Source organism: Dasypus novemcinctus, chromosome 20 (assembly GCF_030445035.2).
Source record: "Dasypus novemcinctus isolate mDasNov1 chromosome 20, mDasNov1.1.hap2, whole genome shotgun sequence".
Lineage (NCBI taxonomy): Eukaryota > Metazoa > Chordata > Mammalia > Cingulata > Dasypodidae > Dasypus > Dasypus novemcinctus.
The window spans coordinates 49,973,900-49,997,825 of record NC_080692.1 but is presented as its reverse complement, the minus strand read 5'-3'; the positions used below and the strand labels follow the sequence as shown (position 1 = coordinate 49,997,825).

The 23,926-nt window shown below is 41.6% G+C and overlaps 1 protein-coding gene across 10 annotated transcripts in view; it reads right to left on the bottom strand.

The window, feature by feature from the left end:
• Positions 1-1,200: 1,200 nt before the first annotated feature.
• The window catches only part of CCDC91 (coiled-coil domain containing 91), a 316,675-nt gene continuing 293,949 nt past the window's right edge, over positions 1,201-23,926 (bottom strand). For all 10 annotated transcript variants that reach the window (XM_058282985.2, XM_071210236.1, XM_058282989.1 and 7 more), the window contains one exon: positions 1,201-2,282. In XM_058282985.2, the coding sequence (XP_058138968.1) occupies positions 2,172-2,282 (111 nt within the window). In that variant the 3' untranslated portion in view covers positions 1,201-2,171. The remainder of the gene's footprint in view (positions 2,283-23,926) is intronic.

The window sequence follows — 23,926 nt, the reverse complement described above, 5'->3', positions numbered from 1 at the left end:
AGACCTGCCTGTTGAAGGACTGTGGGTGAACCCAGCTCCAGCGTCCTCCAGGACAGGTGACAACCCAACCTCCTCTGCCAATAATGGGGCTACCACCACCTCCTTCACGGGGCTCGTAACTTCCCAAGGTGACCGAGAGAACATGTGAAAACACTTGGCAGGTCCTCGGCTTTTGCAGGAAAGTACTTTCCTACTAAGGTACCATCAAGTGCGCTCTTACGGAGGAGCGATGGGCTGACACTGGCGTTTCCTTCAGAAAACCTGCCTGCTCTCCACGCTCAGCCTTGCAACACAACGTCTTACTCACCTAGCCTAAGGGCAGGAAACTATGTAAAAAGAGTGAAAGAAATCATACCCTAGGTGAAGAAAGCTTTAGATACAAAACCTTGGGCTACCTGTATCCGAGACATGGGGTTCGCAGTTCAGGGAAAGACTCCATTGACCACCTTACCTGACGGTCTGACTTTCCCCGTGACGACTACCAGAGATGGCTATGGCCTTACGAGAGCCAAGCACAGGCTGAACACAGTTCACAATGTGGAAAGCTGTAACCTGAATCAGTGGGACAGATCATTAGCTAATTCAGCGTGAAGGAATTGATGTGCTCAAGTAATGAGAACTGTAGGACCAGGTGACACCTGGCGATCATCCCAAGGCTATTGTGCAGCAATCCACAGGATCAGGCTTTGATCACCGTGGGTGTTCCCAAACATTCAAGGACTGGTGGGTGTCAAGTTTTTACCAATGACTTCAGACAACAATTGGTTTGTCAACAGCAAAGCTGGACCTTAAATGGAAGAGGCTAAACCCGCTCTGGGGAGGGGGTGAAGGAGAGGAGCAGCATTCCCGTCTCCACATTCCCACCAACTCGTTCTTCTCAACCTTGACTTCAGTGGCCCTCGATGCGGCATCTTTACTTAAATCTGAGAGAGCATCCTATCACTTTAAATCTGATGACCGCCAAGAGATTTTAAATGATGGCCATATCATTGTATTTTAAAACTTCTCCCCTTTTACTTCTTAAAAGCAGGCCATTTGTCAGTGGCCTGCTTGCTTTAATTTATTTAAATTTGTAAAGGAAAGCTGAGCATTAATATTTAAAGGTTCGTGGTAAATATTAGTGTAAATGTTTAGGGGATATATATAAAATCACAGTCATGCCTGAATATAGTGGTTCAAACAAGAATTAAAAGAAAAGAATAGGTTTTTGGAATTCTTTTTATTATACTGAGAAATCTCAGAAAAGTACAAAGCCCATGAAAGTTAAAGCATTTCAGAAAATAAGACAGTTGCATATATTTTAATGACATTTTAGTTCTATGTTAAATATATTCATGATTTTGCATTGAAACACACTGCTCAGAGATTAAACACATTCTCAAGTACTGCAAAGATTTCATACTTCCTATATTTGAATCTGAATTTGGATAATGGCTGAGTTGTATTCTTTCTAGAGATTAAGTTAAAGGTTTAACTCAAGAAAAACGACCATTGATTCATAGTGTCCTTGAAGAGCAGAAATAGGAAATAAACATATATCACAAACACCCCCCTTTAAGTGGTACATCAGATCAAAGTTGAATTAATAATTGTTAGTATTTTTAAATTGTGTTATCTTTTTACAGTAGACTCATGAAAATACATAGATCTACCTGCAGAAAAGATTTTGGTAATATCAGAATGATTCTCGATAACATCAGTGTCTTATATCCAAGTTTCATAGATAAATAGGAGATGATGAAATCACACTATTTTTATCCTCAAAATCAAATGAATGTATGGTTACATTCTAGAATCTTATCAAGAGTCATCATGAAGCAGTAAGTAAAGATATTTACTACATTTGCCAAATAAAATATAACAAGCCACCAGAGGCTATAAAGTTTACTTAATTAGCTTTTGATAATGTGGCAATGTTCAGTGGCTTTGGGTCTTACCGTACTTCCTGCTACTATTACTACTAAAATAATAGTACAAGCAAAGGAGAAAACCAAAGAAAATAAATTAGATCACTTGATAGTTCTAAATATTGAATTGGTTTATCCTTGAACTGGAAATCAATTCTCCAAGTTTTGGAAAGAAAACAAAAGCATCTTTATAATTCCCAGCATGTATACTCGAGGTCTAATGATTTTTCCATTGCCAGTGCAGGCTAGCTTGTCATGTTCCTTTTATTCAATATCGACTGGCTCCGTAGCTATTAAAGCACTTAGCTGTCTCTGGGCACAGGAGAGGAACAGTTCCAAACTGGACAGGCTCCTCTGGCGGATGACTTGGTCGAGCTGTGAATTTTTTTATTTTTTCAAAAAGAGAGAGAAAAAAATATACTTAGTTGAGGAATAAAGAACATTATGTCACTGAAGCCCCCTTAAAAGACAATTTTAAATAGATTTAGGAAATCAAATAGAGCAGTAAACTGAATGACAATACTTCGGTTTTTCTGGCCTATAATCCAAGATACGCTGACGATCATTATAATTTTACAATTGATGTGGGTATCCATTTATTGGAAAAATACCATATATTTGATCAGAATGATTTTAGAAAATACAGTATAAAATGCCAGGTCCTAAGGAAATGTACAGACCATATATCAACAAAAAGCATATAAATGTCACAGACACATAGAAAAGAAATACATAGCACAGAAACAAGCACTATGGCATCATGCATAGAGTTCAGTAGAAAAATAAGTGAGAGCAATAACTTCCTGAAATTAGAGAAAAGTTCGTGGGAAGGTGTATTTTAAGAACAATTCAGTATTGTTGAAACTCATTTGGCTCTGTGAATTTATCAATAGCAAATTAATATAGTAAACAAAGAAGTCATTTGGGTTATATATAATAAAGAACTTTCTGGATAGTAAGCCTTGTTTAATACATCAAAGAGAGTTTCTAACTCTTCTTGCATCTTTTTTAAGTTATCCTGCACTTGGTAGAAATTCAAACAGTACGGAAGAGTGTACCGATACCCATCCCAGCCCTATTCCCCAGGGGCTATTACTGTAAAAAGTTTCTTACGTATTCTTCTAGAGCACAGGTCCTAACCTGTTTTGGTCCATGGACCCATTTGCCAACCAGGTGAAATAAATATTACTGTCATTTATTTATTGTATACATTCATAAGTGAAGGAAAGGTTAGATTTCAGTCAGAGGTCAGGGAAAATAAAAATAACTTGGTTTTTTTTCAATTCAAGCTTGTGAACCTCTGTTCTAGAGTAAATACCTTGCTTATACTCATCTATTTGAATGTATGGGTATGTATAAAAACATATCTTTTGCTCACACTCAAAATAAATGGGAGCTCAGTATATACTATTTGGTACTTTAAAATATTTTGGAAGATTTTTATAACAATTTATATTTTTTCCTATTTTCAAAATTTTTTAAAATTAATTTTGAATAAAAAGGCATGAACATGTCTTGCTGTACAAAATGAAAATATCACAAACAAGGCTAACAATCTCTGACTACTTCCAATCCCAATACTCACCCTGCTTTTTGAGAGAGATCCATTGTTATTACCCACAAGCATATATTTATGCACAGACATATATTAAAATGTATATATATGAATACATATGAAATATATATTTTTCTGTAGATGGCATATTTTATTCTTAATAGTGCTAAAATTATACATTTTAACAGTATAGTTCAAAGAACTTTTCTGTCACTAACTACAGATCTACCTCATTCTTTATATATTTTTAAAGAGTTGCATGTCTTTTAAATTAAAAAAAAAAAAGTTAAGTTTATTAAAAAACCATAATATTTGTCCACAAACTTACTACTAGATTATTTTGGAGGTCTGAGTTGCCGTTTGTGTCATTTCCTTTCAATCTATTTCCTTTAGCATTTCTTGTAGTGGAAGTCTGTCTATCAGTTTTTCTTTTTTTGTGAAATATCTATTTCACCTGCCTTTCTGAAGGACAGTTTTGCCGGGTATATATTTCCTGCTTAATAGATTTTTCTTTCAGAGCTTTCAAGTTCATTCCAATGATTTCTGACCTCTATTATCTCAGAATAATTTGACTGTTATTATTAACACTTTAATAGGGCATTTCCTTCTGTTTGCAGAATATTTTCTTTATTCATTCAGATATTTGACTATTATGTGCTAATGTCTGAAACTGTTTATTGTATGTGGGGTTCACAGATTTCTTGGATCTCTAAGATAATTTTTTTCCATCGAATCTAGAAAGTTTTTAGCTATCAGTTCTTCAAATGCTTTCCCCCCTCTTTTCTTGGGACTCTAATTACACCTATTTTTTGACTCTTACTGCTTGATACTAACTGATCCACAGGTCTCTGAAGCTCTGTTCAATTTTTTTACTTTTTTTTTTTTTTATCTCTGGCCTTTGTGCAGAGTAATTCCTATTCACCTAGCAAATTCACTTTTTTTTTGCTTTTGCCACTTCTACTCTGCTTTTGAGCCCATTTTGTGCATTTTTCATTTCAGTTATTGTACTCTTCAATTTTGGAATTTTCATTTTTAAATAATTTCCATTTTTCTCTTGACTCCTCAGAGCAATTGGTGAGATATTTTCCTTTCATTATTTGCATATACTTTCCTATAATTCCTTGAACATACTTGTAGTAGCTATTTTAATGTCTTTGTGTGCTAAACATTATCTAAACCTATGCAGACTGTTTCTATTAGTCTACTCTTTTTGTGTATAAGTAACATTTTAATTCTTTCAGTCTGATTATGTTTACCTGAAAAGTGGCACTTTACATAGTATGCTGTAGTTAATTCTTGATTCTATATAGTTAACTGTGAGCCTGGTCTCCCCCCGCCGTGTGCCGCACCTGGTATCTTGGTTTCTATGGTTTCTAGATGTTGGCTTGTTTAGCCTGGTTCTCTTGGGTGCTGGGGATTGCCTGTGCATCTGTGTAATTAGGTGAGCCAAGGATTTGAGTAGAGATTATAGATCTTGGGGTTCACCCTCTTAGTGGCCACCTTACAAGCATGGATTCCCCTCCAATTTCCAATTTCCAGTGACCCTGCTGTCTCAGGCTCTGTCCTATGATATCTCAAGCTAATAAGCTGTCCAAGCTACACATGGTCAGGGAGTGTATCCAGCTAAACAATCATGTACAACAAAGGACATTATCAAGAAAATGGAAAGACACCCTATAGAATGAAAGAAAATATAAAGAACACCTGTAAGTCAACAACATAAAGACAAACAGCCCATTTTTAAAACATGGGCAAAGGACTTGAATAGACATTTCTCCAAAGGTGATAAACAAATGGCCAATAAGTGAAAAGATGGTGACATCATTAGCCATTAGGGAAATGCAATTCAAAACTCACATCCTCTAAAACGGCTATTAAAGTATGAAAAATAACAAGTACTTGCAAGGATGTGAAGAAATATGAAACTTAGAACATTGTTGGTGGGAAGATAAAACGGAGCAGCCGCTGTGGAAAACGTTTGGTAGTGCCTCAGAAAGGTAAATATAGAATGACCATATCATCTGGAAATCCCACTTCTAGGTATATACCCAAAAGAACTGAAAGCAGGGACTTGAACAAATAATTTCACACTGATGTTTATAGCAGCATTATTCACAGTAGCCAAAAGATGGAAGCAACCCAAGTGATCTTCAACAGATGAATTAACAAAAATATTCACCTTTAAAAAGGAAGGAAGTTCTGATAATAGTAAAAGTCGTGTCTGTTCCCTCTCTCCATCTCTTGGGCCTCCCTACTCTGAGACAAACAATATTGGAATTAGGCCAATTTGTAACCCTACAATGGCCTCTAAGAATTAAAGTGAAAAGAATGGTTGCATATCTCTCACTTTAAAGCAAAAGCTAGAAATGATTAAGCTTAGTGAGGAAGGCATATTGAAGTTGATAAATGCCAAAAGCTAGGCCTTTTGTGCCAAACAGTTAGCCAAGTCATGAATACAAAGGAAAAGTTCTTGAAGGAAATGCAGAGGTGCTACACCAGTGAACACATGCATTAGACAAGACAGCGAACCAGCCTTATTGCTGATATGGAGAAAGTTTCAGTGGTCTGAAGAGAAAATCAAACCAGCCACAAAATTCCCTTAAGCCAAAGCCCAATCAAGAGCAAGGTCCTAATTCCAATTCCATAAAGGCTGAGAGAGGTGAGGAAGCTGCAGAAGAAAAGTCTAAAGCTGGCAGTGGCTGGTTAATGAGGTCTAAGGAAGGAAGCCATCTCCATAACATAAAAGTACAAAGTAAAGAAGTAAGTGCTGATGTAGAAAGAGCAGCAAGTTATCCAGAAGATCCCACTAAGATAACTGATGAAGGTGGCTCCACTAAATAATGAAGTTTCAATGTGGATGAAAAAGTCTTCTATTATTGGAAGAAGATGCCATCTAGGACTTCCATAGCTACAGAGGAGAAGTCAATGGCTAGTTTCAGAGCATCAAAGGATAGGCTGACTGTCTTGATAGGAGATAATGTAGCTGGTGACTTTAAGTTGAAGCCACTGCTAATTTACCATTCTGAAAATTCTAGGGCCCTGCCTGTGCTCTATAAATGGAACAACAAAGCCTGGATGCCAGCACATCTGTTTACAACATGGGTGACTGAATACTTTAAGTCCACTGCTGAGACCTACTGCTCAGAAAAAAAAGATTCCTTTCAAAATATGACTGCTCATTGACAATGTACCTGGCCACCTCAGAGCTCTGATGGAGATGTACAATCGGATGAATATTGTTTTCAGGCCTGCTAATACAACATCCGTTCTGCAGCCCATGGATCAAGGAATCATTTTAACTTTCAGATCTTATTAAATATATTTTTTAAGGCTATTGCTGCCATAGATAATGACTCTTCCAATGGATCTGGGCAAATTGTAAACCTTCTGGAAATGGTTCAGTAGTCTAGATGCCATTAAGAACATTCGTGATTCATGGGAGGAGGTCAAAATATCGACACGAACAGGAGTTAGGAAGTTGATTCTGACCCTCACAGATGACTCTGACAAAGCGTTCAAGACTTGGTAGTAACTGCAGATGTGATGGGAAGAGCAAGAGAACTGAAACGAGAAGTGGAGCTTAAAGATGTGACTGAGGGAAACGGACTTTGGCCCAGTGGTTAGGGCGTCTGTCTACCACATGGGAGGTCAGGTCCGTGGTTCAAGCCCCGGGCCTCCTTGACCCATGTGGAGCTAGCCCATGCGCAGTGCTGATGCGCACAAGGAGTGCCGTGACACACAGGGCTGTCCCCCGCGTAGGGGAGCCCCACGCGCAAGGAGTGCACCCATAAGGAGAGCCGCCCAGAGCGAAGGAGGGAGCAGCCTGCCGAGGAATGGCGCCACCCACATTTCCTGTGCCGCTGACGACAACAGAAGCGGACAAAGAAACAAGACGCAGCAAAAAGACACAGAAAACAGACAACCGGGGGGAGGGGAGGGGAATTAAATAAATAAAAATAATAAAAAAAAAAAGATGTGACTTAATTGTTGTAATCTCATGATAAATCTCATGATAAAATTTCAACAGATGAGGAGTTGCTTTTTATGAATGACCAAAGAAAGTGGTTTCTTGAGATTGTGTTTACTATTGGTGTAGATGCCATGAACATTGTTGAAATGGCAACAAAGGACTGAGAATATTACATAAGCTTAGTTGATAAAGCAGTGGCAGGGTTTGAGAGGATCAACTCCAATTCCGAAAGAAGTTCTACTGTGGGTAAAATGCTGTCAAACAGTATCACATGTGACAGATAAATCTTCTGTGAAAGGTAGAGTCAATCGATGCAGCAAACTTCACTGCTATCATATTTAAGAAATTGCCACAGCCACCCCATCCTTCATCACTCTGATGTCATCAGCCATCATCAAGGCAAGACTCTACCAGCAAAAAAAAATTACCACTTGCTGAAGGCTCATATGATGTTAGCATTTTTTAAGCAATGAAATATTATTTAAATAAGGCATACATATTACTTTTTAGATATAATGCCATTCCATACTAACAGTCTATGCATTGGGAGCCAAAAAATTGGCGAGACTTGCTTTATTGCAATATTTGCTTTATTGTGATGGTCTGGAAACAAACCCACAATATCTCTGAGGTTTGCCTGTACACAGAATTTCTGAATCATAAGATTTGCATATTTTAACTTGTTATAGATTTTGCCAAACTGCTTTGCAGAGGGAGTATACCAATCTCAGTCCTATCTGCAGTGAGAGGGTCAGTTTCCACCATTTCCTTTTTTGAAACAAGCTGCATAGTTTTCCATTGGTTTTTTATAATTTAAAATGTACAATAGATATTTTAATATTTTAAGGTTGTTCTTAACCTTTGGATATTAAAGTCAATACTGTAATGACCACCTTTCAATAAAGACCTCTGCATATGCCACACCAGCATGTCTCATAGAAGTTGCTTGAGTCAACCCACCCATTACAAGTAAGTTTCCACGTATTCACGGATCATCCTCGGGCTTACTACCTTGTCCCCTTGGGTAACTCACCTATCCCTACCCCAATATAATGCAGCCTTAATTATTAAAGCTTTTTAAGAAATCCTAATGTATCGTATATTCAGTATAAAATAGTTCTGAATATGAGTGAACTTGTAAAAAAAATCGTTTCAAAAGAAAGTAAACAGACTACTGTTTGCCCTTTTTGTCATAAACCACAATAATAATAAACTCAAAAGTATATTATTCTGGGTTATATAAATGTGAGAAAACATCTTTTTTTTCTCTCTTTTTCCAAAACATCTTTTTAAGTCAAGGAAGTAATCAGAACTGAGGACGGCTGTATTTGGAGGGTGGAGTCAGATGGAATGCGACCCACAGATCTAATTTGGAGATGGCTTCATGGGTAAAGCACTACTATGCCTCATACTGTATGTACATGTCTTCCAGAAACCCTGCTGAACAATCCAGAGTCCATTAAAAACAAAACTGACTTATCTGAGAATTAAAGGAGAAAGTTCTCATCCTTTGAGGGCATATAGCACAAATTCACAATATATGACCAACTTTCAGGTTGTGATGATTGCTGCTAAGAAACACAATAATCTGGATTTACACACTCAGAATGAACGTTCTGTAACTTAAAAAGCAAGGATACTTGTAAGAACAGGGGTTGATAGATATTTATTCAAACATACCAAGCACTTCTCTTGCTAGTTGTTAGAAGTCGCTCTGAAATTAATGACTGTCAAGATGACAGACACACGGCTCTGGGTTTAGGCAGCCGCCAAGGCCCACCTCACACCTTTCGCCACGCCTCCCCGGAACCCTCTGAGGTGGAGAATCCACCAAATAACCAGGAGCTTAACACCAAGATCAACAGGAGCTCCAGGGCGGCCCCGGTACAAGCAGCGAGGTAGAGCTGAGCTTCCAACTTGGTAGGTCCTTCCTGTGCATGGAATATAAGACCATGTCTCTGAGGGGAATGCTTGGGACCTCTTTCTTATAAGGATGTTGAATTCCTACCGCTGAAACAAGTACACCCGATTAATATTCTTGGCAAATTGCTGAATCTCAACAGTTTGTTTAATTAAGCATGACCTTATCCTTTATTAAAGCAAGAAGAATTTTGGCAAAATATTTAATGCTCTTATCCCTAAAAGACTGAGACATCCTTCTGTATTTGTGGCTTTCATTTCAAAGTGAATTAAGGATTTGTGTTCTGTGATATAAATGCCCAGAGCAGTGGCCACAAACACTTATGGGTATGAGATTTATACCCTCTGCATAATAATGCAGCTCTAACCACTTTGTTTTTCCTTCCATTTTCTGTTGCTTCAGCTGCTATTCAGCCCTTGATACCTGGAAAAAAAACAACAACACTGGAAATTCCCAGGTCTCTGAAATAGACACTTGGGATTTATAAATCTTTTTGTTCTTGGCCATCTCTTCAGATTGCTGGTCTACTGCTGAAAGCCATTTAGAAGTGGACTGTTTATTAAAAGTTAACTTCAATAAGCTTAGGAAAAGCATGGCTCCCCACTAATTCCATGTATTAAATTTACCTTTCTATTACTTCATGCCGAAACAAAAGGAAAACAAAACACCTCTAGACCTTAGCTTTTAATTCCTAGTCACCAAAGCACAATATGAAAGGATGGTGAGTGAGCTTAGGCTGGTCTAAGGAGGAACATTCAAAGTCAATTACAAAAGAACTCTGGCCTATTTTAATGGAACTATTCATTAAGAGCACTGTTCACATTCCAGAAAATTTGATACATTATTTTTGGGTGCATTAGATACACACGTAACAAACTTAGTGCTTTCAATAGCTTTCAATAGTCTCTAACAAGATATATACCGTGAGATATGAAAATATTAGATCTACCATTAGTTACTTTTCCACCTGCTCTCCTCCATATTTTAAATTTATGCTTAAAAAATGATCTTATTTTTCAAAAAGGTCTGGAGTGGGTATGTGGCAAATGCACAATGGAGAGTGACTCACACAAATGTTATCGGTTTAGTAAAAACACATTTCATGGAATCAGTGTTCACATCCACTAACAAGTTCCTTCACGGGCAGTAGAGAAAGGTCAAGCAAGATGATTTGGAACTGTAATTACATAGGCAGAGTTTCCAGATGGCATCATCAGATTGGGAACAAAGGGCTGTTTTCCTTCTGAGGACACACTCCTTCAGCCTCCTTTGTAGAACGCTGCCCTGTTACCTTGATTAGGTATGACCGACGCCACCCTGATTTTATCATCCATTCCCGCCCCCACCCCACCACACACATGCATACACTCGAGATGCTGCTCCACTTACGTGTTTTGAAATTGGGCCAAAAATGAACCAGTCAATCAACTGATCAATTACAAAGTCAAGATGGGCTACTATTTGTAGATCACGGCCTAAGGCCTGAGCAAAAAACGTACATGGTACCGCTCTACACTTAAGAGGTTTACGATCTTCTCGGAGAGACACATTTGCCATAATTCAAGAGCAGCTGGGTGCTAAAATGGACAGTAAAGACCGAGTCCCACGGAAGACCAGAGCAGGGCAGAGGCTGGGGTGAGAGCAGGCAGGGACCATCACAGAGGTGGGTGCGGGGCTTACAGGCTCTCCGGGGGCTGAAAGCATTCCCTTAGAAAAGGGGTAAGATGGACAAGAAATTCCAGGAAAGTAGATTACCAAGGACAAAGACAAACTGTTGAGGGGCACTGACGAAAGACACCTGAATCTAGTGGAGAAGGTCTGCTCTGGAGTCTACATAGATCTATTCTTTCTTTCACCCATTCATTAAAATATTTAGCACCTACTGTATACCTGGTACTGTTTTAGACACTGGAGACACAGTGGTGAATAAGACGATTCTCTGCCTTTGTAAAATTTATACTTTGGTTTGAGGAGACTGACACTTTTCCGGGTGCTAGATCAGTGCTCTCAAGAGGAGAAAAGCAGGCTGAAGGGTGGGGCGGGTGATGTGTGGGAGGGCCCCGCGAGAAGACCCCTCGGATAAGGTGGTAGTAAGTCTCGAAAGAAGAGCGGAAGGGAGCCATGAAACCTGGGCACAGTGAAGGTCAAGGAGATGGAAGCCCGGGGCAAAATCCCCAAAGTGGTCTCGAGCTTGGCTTGACCCAGGACTAGCAAGAAAGCCAGGCCAGCTGGGTCAGAGCCAGCAAGGGGGAGCCTGGCAGGGGAGAGGGCCAGAGGGGCAGAGCTCGGCCGAGCACGCGGGCCTGGGGCTGCGAGGTGGTGGCTCGGGCACAAGACCGAGCTCTGAGCAGGCCCGCCACGGGACCCTGCTGCGAAAAGCTCACACCTGCTGGCGTGCAGGGGGCAGGCGCAGGGGGCAGGCGCAGGGGGCAGGCTGGAGGAAGCAAAGCCCGCTCCGCGGCTTCTGGTCTGGAAAAGGCAGTGGTGATGCTCACCAGGCCACAGGCAGGGGTGGCCCGAGAGCAGATGGGGCAGGGCTGCTTTTCGCTGCGGGGCCAGCGGATCTGCTCCAGGACTGGATGTGTGGAAGGGGACAGCGAGGAGCCAAGGGCGGCTCTCGTCACGGTCCACTCAGTGAGACGGTGAGGGCTGGCGTGGGCAGCAGGTAGCCAGGGAAACTGGGGCTCTGGATGGACATACCTAGTAGACTCGTGTGAAGCCAACAGACACAGCCGTAAGAATTGAGGATTCAGGGGAGAGGTCGGGGCTGGAGGTGCGCACCTCAAAATCCTGTTTGTAGAGAAGGCACTGAAAGCTCAGACGAGACCCCCCTCGGGAACACAGGAGGGGAAGGGGAGGTCAGAGGGGACATGGGAGAGAATCGTTTTCCAGATTGTTGACGTCTTTATATATACAGAGCCTTGTTTTCCACAATTTTTTTTTTAACTTAATGACTGTATGGTCAAATAAGTTTGGGTAACGCAGGATTCAAGAGGTTTCTTTCCTATGGAATTTCTCAGTCTTTGTGCTAATAAGCACTGTGATTGCCCAAACACCTATTGTATAGGCAATGCTTCCCAAATGTTTTAAACCTTGGTATAGTGTGTGTGTGTGTGTAGATATTAAGTATACTCTGGAAAATGCTGCACAAAATCAGTTTCTCTTGAAATGCTGTGGACTCAAAACAGACTGCAAATGTAAGGGAAAAGACTACACTGATTCGGCTATTCACCTGAATAAGTAGTCATGGAATTTTAACAGGAAGAGATTTGGAGATTGCTTAGTCTACCATCTCCTTTTCACAGTGGTGGAAAACCGATGCTCTGAGTTGTTAAGAGACCAATTTCACATGCCTAATACGTCCTCCTCTACCAAAAGAAAGCTTTCTTTGCACTGTGTTTACATGTAGGACATTGAGTTTATTCTTTGCTTAAGAGCCCTATTATGTAACAAAGAGATCTTGGCCTCATTAACTTTCTGGCGATGGATGTAGGAGAGACTCATTCCAGAGCACCGGCCAGTGCCGTAGCCATAGGACAGCTGGCAACTATTCCAGCAAGATGACAGGACTGCTCTGTCGATGCACGTGCAAGGAAGAGGATCACGGATCAATGCTGAAAGTTACTATGCGACACTTAATTGCAATGGCCGGCTCATTAAATCAAACCATCGCACTGAGGGCCAACAGACTTAAAAATTCGAGTTACTTTTGAGTGGCATACCTATTGTGACACTTAAACATTTTTCCTTTAAATCCCACCATCCTTACTTTCTCCTATATCCAGGAATACTGCTTCTTATCACTTCAAGCTTAGCTTGTTAATAAAGGTTCTACAGTACCTATTTTATTACTGGTAAACTCACATAGAGCTTTGCTTTTAAAAGAGTTTGTTTCTTTCTATTTTCAGATACGTAAATTTCATTGTGAAAGGACCATATAGTTTATAAAGCTGAAGCTGAGACATGGAATTCCCTCTCCGGGAATATGTCATTACTGTAAATCGTGGTGAAAGAGACTTTGTACCAACTTCAGAAGAGTGTACATAAAATACACACTTAGCATAATTCTACTCTGAAAGACTTAACATAGTCTGGACAGTGGTTTTTAAACTAAGGTGTTGTCATTTACCTCAGCCTTGATTCAGAAAACTTTGACCTAATCCCATCAACACATCATTTGTCTGTGTTTTGTGAAGACTTTTAATCGAGAGTTTGCATTTCCTACTCTCTTGGAGAATACTTTCAAATTTAAAGTAGATTCAAAATAGATTTCAAGTCTATCTGTTTAGATTGTTCAGGAATGTCAAGCTGTGTAACTTTCCAGCATGCAAGAGATGAATTACAGATGCTCTTTTACAGTAAATGAAAAATCGGTATAAAGAGTCCTAAATCCTATTGGCCACAACTAAAGAACTTATCCATTTTTTAAAGATGTCTTGGGGTAAGTAAACTGTTTTTGAATCATCTGAAGTAAGTTCTACATATTTGGACAGTTTGCCTTTTTATCCCAAACTACCATAGAATCCACTGGGCAATGGGAAGACTGACTTTTGTTCTTCACTTAATTACATGGGAAACATAAACCAAAATGTATTCCAGATTCCCAAAAGCAGGCGCATCACCTTGGAACACAACATTATGAGTTGAGCATCAGCCCTTCGCCAGAGAAGGATGGACTGCAGTATTGCAGGAACATCTTATTTTGGTTTGCTGGATAGCAGGCACTGGCTTTCATGTGAAGTTTGACAAATTAAAAAAGATAAAACACACTGCTTTATACCTAATTCTGATAAATTCCAAAGACAATCTGAAAAAAAAAAAAAAAGAAAGGCATTGATTTGCAGGGTGGTTTAGAAAAAGTAGAGGTGAAATGTATAGCAGTTGCATAGACGTTCTATCCTAGAGTTGTGATATACAAGGCTCTCCGTATCTAAATAATTACCAAGTTTCACATTTCCACTTTCTAGAGTTCAATGGCAAGTAAAGATTTATCTCAAATACAAGGTGGACAGATCTTGAAAAGGCAGACTGATTTTACTGTGACGTCCCACATAAAGTTTTTAACAATTTGTTACATGCTCCCAAATTATGAATAACCTTTTTTTTTTACATTACTTTTTTCCCCAAGAACATGGGTTAGTCCAGATATTGCAATCTGTAAATTTTGTAAATTAAATAAACAAGATCCCAAACATATTGTCACCTACTATGTTATCAATTCATTCTTAAAAGATTTTAGCAATCCTTTTATGTCATTCTAAAGAACGGTATCTGATTACTATCTCCCCTTTTGTTTTTACATTCAGTAATTTAAATTGTCTTATTTTGAAGTAGAAGAATTAATGACCTCTTGGGTGCTTGTCGTCCCACATTGCCTTAAAATTCTCAAATGACTGAGTTTTGCCTGGTGTTTCAAACTATAAAAATAGGCAAGGGACTGTCCCCAACGCGTAGTTCTTGCTCCTGCACGCAAGTATTGATACTGATTTGCACTGTGGGATGAGTGAATGACCCTGCAGTGCTGGATGGCGCCTGCCCTCTTCTCTTCTGACAGCGGTACTGTCTGGTGACTGGTAAGTCTCCTACTTGCGAGGCGCATGGACCTCTTCATTTGTGCTGTATCCGCTATCTTCTTGCACGTAACAATCGCCCCAATGCCAGTGGCTTAAAGCAAATGGAAACAAACAGTTGCCATCTCGTAGTTTCTGTCTGTGGGCACAGCCGGATGAGTGTCTCTGGCGTAAGGTGTCTCCTGAGGCTGCAGTCAGGTTGTCGGCTGGGACTGCAGTCGTCTCAGCTCATGTGGGGAAGATCTGCTTCCAGGAGCACTCAGGTGGCTGCTGGAAGGCCTCAGGAAATCAACTTCCAAGCGAGCTCACGGAAGCGTCTCCACAGGATGGCCTAAACACCACGGCACCTGGCTTCCCCCAAGCGAGCAATCGAGAGAGAACTAGAGGAAAGCGGACGTGGCTCAAGCAACTGGACTCCTGTCCACCATCTGGGAGGTCCAGGGTTCGATTCCCGGGCCTCTTGGTGAAGGCAAACTGGCCCATGCAGGAGTGCTGGCCCACACGGCTATCTGGCCCAAGCGGAGAGCTGGTGCAGCAAGATGACGTAACAAAAGAGACACAGAGGACAGACAATAAGATGCAGCAGGCCAGGGAGCTGAGGTGGCACAAGAGATTGAGCACTTCTCTCCCACTCCATAAGGCCCCAGGATCGGATCCCAGTGCTGCCTAAAGAGAAGACAAGCAGACACCGAAGAACGCACAGCGAATGGAGCAGACAGTGAGCCCAAAACAATGGGGATAGGGATAAATAAATCTTGAAATAAAAAGAGGATTAGAGTGAAAGCCCACTGAGAGAGCGAGAGTGGGCAGGTGACAGAAGGCACAGCCTTTTCACAGTCCAGTCTCACTCAGGCTAGCCCAGACTCCAAAGGAGAGGCTTACTAAGAGCAGAGGACATGGGGAGACATCTACACGCACATGCCAGCTCACTTTTATTCTCCCGATAACAGTGAATGAGACCATGTAGGCTTGGAGAGGCAGTAACTCCCCAAGTGACAGGGCTGGGATTCAAGTCCAGGGCTGTGTGGCAGCCAAACCTATTTACCTCTCACTCTCCCACGCCGCCTTCTCAGGCAAGCGCTTCAGCTGTGCCGGGGGCCTTGCCACGGGATCTGTTTGGCTGTAAACACGGAGGGGTTTCTTGCATCGCATATGCTACAACCACCACTTGTCAAGGTGCCCAAAGCCCTGGAGATGGAATCATGAAAGCAGGTAATTATCTTTTCTTTGTATACGGAAGGTTCAGGCAAATTTCTATTATACCATCTTACAAATGGTTCCTTGAAAATGCAACAGAACCATTTAAAGAAAAACTGGCACATGAAATATGTCGTAAGAAACCACTGCCTTAAAGAACCTGTAAGCCTTGGTGGCTGTCTATGAAGACAATAGCCTGTTTCCTTCCAGGTCCATAAGGAAGACAAAGGGGAGGCACTGGTAAGGGCGAAGCGTGGTCTGAGCTGGCCCCGTCCTCCGGGGCTGGGTGATCCCGGCTTGTTTACGTCCACGTTTCCACGTATTGATAAGCCTGGAGCGCGGTCACGCTGCTCCACGTCTGTGACGCACGCCTGATTCCCACCAGGAAATCCTCAGCGTCCGACACCGAGCCGGGGGAACAAAGCACCGTTTAATCAGAGGGAAGACAGTACGAAGAGGCTTTTTTCTCCCTGTTTAAATAAACAGCTGCCCTGCATCATCATTCAGGATTTTAGGGTGTGTAGTTGATCACTAAAGCCTCAAACCGAACCAAAACAAACAAAAACCCAAAAAGGAAGAAACAAAGCCTTGTGTCTGACGCATCTTTAAAACAGATCTATCTTCTGTGGGGACCAAGTGGGGAACACCCCGTCGTGCCTCCTAAAAACCTCGCTGCCTCTCCGGGGTCTAGGAATGCAGAAGAGCCTTAACGACCTCTTCCTTGTAAACAAGGGAAGGTTTGCTTCTAATTAAGAAAGCTAAACTTGCCTGCTATTGCCTAAGAGTGACAACAGCACCTGCTCCAACAAGAAATGCAAAGAGAAAAAGAAATGAACACTAATCACCTACCCCACAGAGGAGGGCAGAGGCAGGGCCTGCGGCCAGGCCTCCGGCTGCCGTGGCATTTCTTTTCTGCTTTGCCAACAGAACTCGACTTTGGTTCCAGGCACACTGTGTTCGTCCCAAAGACCATCCCGACACGCTCTCTGTGCTCGTGGTGGCCAAAGAGATGTGGGTGGGAGTTATTGAGCAAGATCTCCAAGGGCGCGCTCGGTGTGGAGCCGGGATCCAGGGCCCCTGCTTTCCGCCCCCGCCCCTTGACAGATGCGTCGGCTCCAGCCGGCGGTCCCTGCTGCGGCTCGGCGAATGGCCGGGGCTGGGGAGGGAGAGGTCGAGGCAGAGGCCCCCGGGCTCTCGGGTCTGGACCGCCCAGCTCCGGGCCTGCTCGTGCCTTGATTATTTCTGGTTTCTCCTGCCAGGAGGCAAACCCACAGCCCGAGTGATCAGGGCACCAGCTTTACCCGACGCACGTCCAAGGTTACGACAGAGGCGGCACCTGAAGGCGTTGAACAGCCTGTGCATGGGCTGAGGCCTCCGCAGTGAGGCTCGGCCTCGAGCAAATGGGATCGTTCTGTCCCCAGGGAAACCCAAGCTGACACTGCAGAGCGACGCGGATGCACAGGCAGGCGGACGGCAGGTGGACCTGTGCGGCGAGTGTCCAGTTTCTCTCCCGTTATTTGAGGCTTATATTGCCTCCACCGTGGTTTTTAACATCCTAAGATGCCACAAATCACTTTTGGAATACACAGATATTTAAATTAAAAAATATGTTAAGACAGTGTGAATATAACCAAAGACATTCTGACCAGAACTATGCAGTTAGGAGAAGTTCCCACCAAAATAACCATTCAGCATGAAGAGATAACATTGAAAGTGAATTTATGTGCCAGGTGATGTTCTAAGCACTTTGTGTGCTGACATTTAATTTTCACAAGAATCCTATGTGAAGTAGACATTATTTTTAGTTCTTTTTTATAGATGAAACAAATGTGGCCCAGAGTGGTTAGAGTACTTGCCTGTGTTTGCTCATCTAATAAATAACAAAGCTTGGTTTGAACCAGGAAGTTTGATTCAAAGACCCATATTCTTACTTATATTTCTCAAGTTAAGATGAAAAGTATCCCTATGTCATTCTATTGTGTTAATGCTAAAAGATTTCTCCATAAAATTGGACGATTCAGTAAGAAAATGAAAACAAGGAAATGCAAACCATCCATCTGTCACTCTCTTTTAAAATCTGGGGAGCATTTATTTGCAAAGCAGAACCGGTGGCATTTTAGCTAAAAATTCCATAAATTAGTGGCCTATAACCCAGAGGCACTCCTGAAGCTGGCATATGAACTATTACATACATTTGTTTCTATGTCAGTCATTCTCCTTTCTTGTCAACTAAGTAACATTTGCTTTTTATGAATCCCAAATGGTTGTAAAGCAGAATTCCTACAGAAGAGCCTCTTTGCCATGTTTCTGCATTCTAAGATATTATCTCAATTGATAACTCCCACTTAAAATTAACTCTGTATATGTTATAGGTGAAAAAGGCTCAGAGGAAAATTTTGAAAAACCTATTTAAAATGTTTTATCTAACCCAGTTTTCCTAAGCATCAGCACTACAAATGCATTAGAGCTAGGAAGTAAGATTAACATTGGGGGAAAGCATTCTTTTTTTTTTTAAGTTACAGATACAAGGGATATGCTTTTTCTCTGCTGTGCAGTACAGTACACCAAGAGCCCAATTAATCAGGCAGTGCAGCCATCACACTGACATTCTTTTTCTTCTGCTTCAATATAAACAAATGACATTATCCAAGGGAATGGAAGGGTCAGGTAATCTAAGCGGTGTGTGGTGAATCAAATGAGGACCATTATCATACAGACATTCCAATGGCGATGACTTATACAAATGACTCGCCACCTCATTTACTATGTCGATATCACTATGTCTGGAGGTAAAATAAAGTGAAGAAAGACAGATTTGCTGATTTATTTCCAGATTTCTCTAAATAAGAAACGCTGTGATGTTTAAAGTCTTCAGGAAATACCAAAGCAGCTACACCAAATGTAAGCACATATATTAAAAATCAGTTAAATTTAACCACGCCAAACTGAAAATGGAGTCACTCTCTGTGAGCACTTGGAGTTCTACCTGCTTTACTTTGATAGCAGCCAAAAGCCATGAGGAGGTCTTCTGTTACAGCTTCTCATTTCATTACAGAAAACAGTGAAGCACATTTGTAAAGTCAGAGTAAGCATATACAGAAATAACTTTACCAAAAAGAACTGCCTTCTTGGTGACGGGAGCACCCACGCCCAGCCTCGCCGGGGCTGTCTGGGAGCAGGGGGACGAGGGAGCTAGACGTGGTGCAGAGCGAGCGGGTTCCACCAGCGCAGCGTCACAGGGGAGGACGGGAGCGCGAGGATTCACGGGCAGCCCGGAAAGCACCAACGTGGCGTTCGTTCAAGGATATCTTGGAACAATCGTTAAAAAAACACGGTTTGACCCTGCTTGGTTGGGACTGGCAGAAGGACCGAAGCCTCTGGACTGTCCCCAAGAGTTTCCACCTGTGTCCTGGACGCGCCTGTGGAGGCGTGAACAAAGCCACGCGTGCTCAGTCTGAGGCAGGCTGTGGGGTGTCACGGCCAGAGGCCGGGGGGCGCCCCAGGAGCCGGGGTGTCCTGCTGCCCCAGGACCTCAGCCGCAGGCGCGGGCTGAGACCACCACTGCCCCTTCCAGAAGTGTGCGCGGCGTTGCTGTAGCACCCCGCCTCTGTGTCATTTCATCAGGGCCACTGAACGCTTTCAAGGAAGGCTGGGAAGTGGACGGGAGAGCAGACGCTGACTAAACGACCATCATTACCGCTACTCTACAGACGGGGGACTGGAACACCACTGAGCTCCTGGCCTGAGACTCGAGGGGACCCTGTGCTCCAGAGCCTCCGCCACACTGCCGCCCTGACTGGTGGGTAAAGCTCGAGGACAGAAGAGGAAGGTTTAACAAACTTAGTGTTTGCGGGAAGGTTCTTTTTTAAAATCACCTTTAAGTTGGTAGGAAGGATGAGCAATTCGTACAAGACTATTCAGAACAAAAACCCTGGATGAGAAAATTGTTCCTAAACACCCACATGAAAACAAAGGCTATGAATTACTGCTGTCGCCCAAATCAAAGGGTGAAGCTGTTCAAAACGCTAAGGCAACACCCTTCAAAAAAAAAGCTTGAAAAACAATCATAGCAAATTAACATTTTATAATCTGGTTCTCATTACTCTGCTACTTTGACCACAAAGGGCAAGGGAGGCGAGCACAATAAATAAATACTAAGGATCCTTCCAGGGACTCTTTCTGCATTCTTCAGTTCTTATAAAGAGAACCACATACTTTCTAATTACATACACATCAAAATACTCTTTGCTAATGAAGAACAATGAAAGTAGGGTTGAAAAATGTATTTATCAGATAATTAAATATCAAAACAATAGATACCAATAAAACACACATGAAGAGTAACTTATTGGTAAACTTACTTAATGATAAATTACAAGATAAATGAACAAAACCATTTTGAAGAAAAAATCTCCAAAATATAGTATATATTTTACAGGTAAAAAACTAATGATGAAAAACGAACAAATTTAATGTAAAAGACCATCTGCTTTGGCAACTTGGCCCTAATTAAGAGTCTGCAGGTACCTTATTATCAATGAATTTGATTGAATATGAATAAACCAGGCACAACTATACAAACATCAAAAAATGGAAAAGACTCAGTGAAAATATTTTTAAAAACAATTATGTTTTGAGGGGAAATTTTATGGCATATATGTTGCTAGAATAAAAATTTAAAAAATAACCATGGGACTGTACAATCCTAAATGAACACTAAGGTTAACTATGGACTATAATCATACAATTATAATATTCTCTTATAAATTGTAACAAGTATACTATACTAATGTAAAATGGTAAAAATGGGAGTAGATATATGGGAACTGTATTTTCTGCATTCATTCTATAAACATACAACTTTTCTATAGAAAAAAAAGAAAATAACTTGATTAAAGTATCAAGTAGTCAAGCATCCTGTTTATAAATTAAGCATGAGTATTAAAGAAATGCACTGATAAAATTTCCCAGATCACATATGGCACTGGGGCTACCATAACTAATCAACTGTGTCCAAATCTGACACACTGAAAGTAAATGGTAATAGTATTATCTCCTTCTTGGTAGGGATTTCATAAGGGTTTGCCAAATGAATTCAAATAGAACTTATATTGAACCATTCCATATTCTTTTCCTGGATCTAGATATGGTCAATGATTTCCATTTTCCTAATGGCTGATAAAGGTTAGAGATACACTGTCACCATAGAAGAGAGGAAAACTACACATTATAGAATAAAAATTCATATTTTTTTCAAAATTGTTTAATTTTGTGATCTTCAACTTTTTCTTTCCTGCATGCCCCATTACATATTTTTAAGTTTCACAATTATAAAAGGTGGGATATCCAGTGTTATGTTAACATTTGTTAACACTATAATACAACAGTTACCATTTTAGATATATCGTATGTATTCATCATTTATTTAAAACACTTATAACCCACTCTTCTTTAAAATCTGGAAATTTTATTAATATATTATATCTTCTTTCTTTAAACTTTTATGTCCCTCCCACTTCCCCTCAGTTTCATCCATGTTATATGCTTTAAGCATAATTTTAAAGGCTTACTGATCATCCTATTTCTTTGAAATACATACATGTATATTTAAAAAGAATTGCTGTGACATGCTCTCTTTCAGGGATTATATATTAGTTTTTCCAGTCCCCTCAGAAATGAGATCAGTGATTCCATTAATTAAGGACTGTTCATTTGCAAGGGTACATTCTACTAGACAAGCAGCAATATTTGATAAGGTAACCACAGAGTCTGCCTAAAGCAGAGTTTTTGTTTTTGTTTTAAAGATTTATTTATTTATTTCTCGCCCCCCTCCATTGTCTGCTGTGAACACATTCGCTGTGTGTTCTTCTGTGTCTGCTTGTATTCTCATTAGGTGGCTCTGGGAACTGACCCTGGGACCTTCTGGGGTGGGAGAGAGGCGATTACTGTTTTGCACCACCTTAGCTCCCTGTTCTGCTACGTCTTCTTATTTTCTCTCCCCTGTGTCTCTTGTTGCATCATCTTGCTGTGCCAGCTCTCTGTGTCAGCCGGCACTCCCGCACGGGGCAGCTTTCCCGCGCAGGGCCACATTCCCACGTGGGCCAGCTCGAACCCTGGACCTCCTATATGGCAGATGGGAGCCCAATTCCTTGAGCCACATCCGTTTCCCTAAAGCAGTGCTTTTTATAAAAGAAGTTTACAAATCATGCAGAAGGTGCAGGGCCCCCCAGACACTCCCTCCCACCTTACACCCTCTCTTCATCACCCAACCTCCTTGCCCTGGCTCACCTGGCTCCAGCCACACTGCCTTTCCTCAAGTCACCCAGGTGCCCTTCTGCACAGGTGCTCCTCTGGCTGGCACATCCTCCTCCTAGACAGCTGGATGGCTCGGCCACATTCTGGCATCAAGACTTCTCAGGTGCCAACTCAGAGCCCCACGGGCGCTCTCCCTCACTCTATGTCAAATGGCTCTTCTGGTTTCCACCTGCATCACTAACTCATTACCCGGTTCCTTCCTCACGGCTTTTCTCTCCAGCATCACTGCCAGCCCTACGCCCAATTAAAACATAAGCGCTCTGAGAAAACCCCAAGAAAACGAGGATTTTATTAACTTCTATATCAGCAAGGTCTAGAGCAGTACCTGGCACACAGCAGGGGCTGACTAAATGTATGCTGAATTGACTGAATAAAGAACAAAAATAGAAGAATTACTAAATTATTTTTCCCTTCAAATCACTGATTGCATTTTCAGAAAAAATATCCTACTACATTTTCAAAATTTTCAAAAGAAAAATGACATTTTTTGCCTTCAAAAATATAACGTACATAAAGGATTTTAAAAGATTAAAAGAAACTGCCAATTATTTTACACTAAGTACTCTAATGGTGGCATTCTTTAAATTTATATCATCTATTAATAAAATACAATATCACCTGAAATAGATGTTTGTATCACTAAATAATGGGTAGCAGATTCAAGTTTTTTAATTTTTAATTTTCTTTTTCTTTTCTGGCTTTCTTGTCTGCTCGCTTGTGGTTTTTGTTCACTGTCTGCTTTTTTTCTTTTTCTTTAGGAGGCACCAGGAGCTGAATGCAGGACCTCCCATGCGGGAGGGGGTGCTCAGCCGCGTAAGCCACATCCGCTCCCAGATTCCAGCTCCTTTTTATGGAGCATGGAGAATATGAACGGAGGGTCTAGTAATTCAACCAGAATTTAACAATTATTGGAAAATTTAAAATTATATACATTTTGAAATTTATAGAAAAGCAATAAAACTAGAAAATCTGTAGTTTCTTCATTTCTATCACTGAGAATTCTCATTTATTGAGCATCTATTTAATGCAGCGAGTACTTGAGCCCAATTTCTTTACACTATTGCCAATTTTGTGCTTGTGAAACTGGAAGAATCTCTTAACGACCCGCTGAAATCTCTCTGAGAAGCACCCAGGACCTGATGCTGGAACGCCCCGGCCCTCCGACCACACGACACGCAGGCCCTGCAGCGGCCTGGAAACCGCACGAGCGCTGGCCCGGCCCGAGCGGGACGCCTGCCCCGGCCTCTGGGTCAGGAGCTCTGCCTGCCTCAGCAGCTGTCTGATTAACTGCTTCCCTGGTCCTTCCCCTCCGTGCGGGTCAGTGAAAGATGAACCGCACGAGCCTGTGGAGGGATGGCGGGGCCCCAGCCGCGCCACGCGCACACTAAAAGGCCTCTCAGAAAGACGCCCGTCCTTGGCGGGGACGAAGTGGCCTGTCCTTGCCTGGGACGCGTCCTCCTCCGCGCAGAGGAGCCGGTTACTACAGCTACA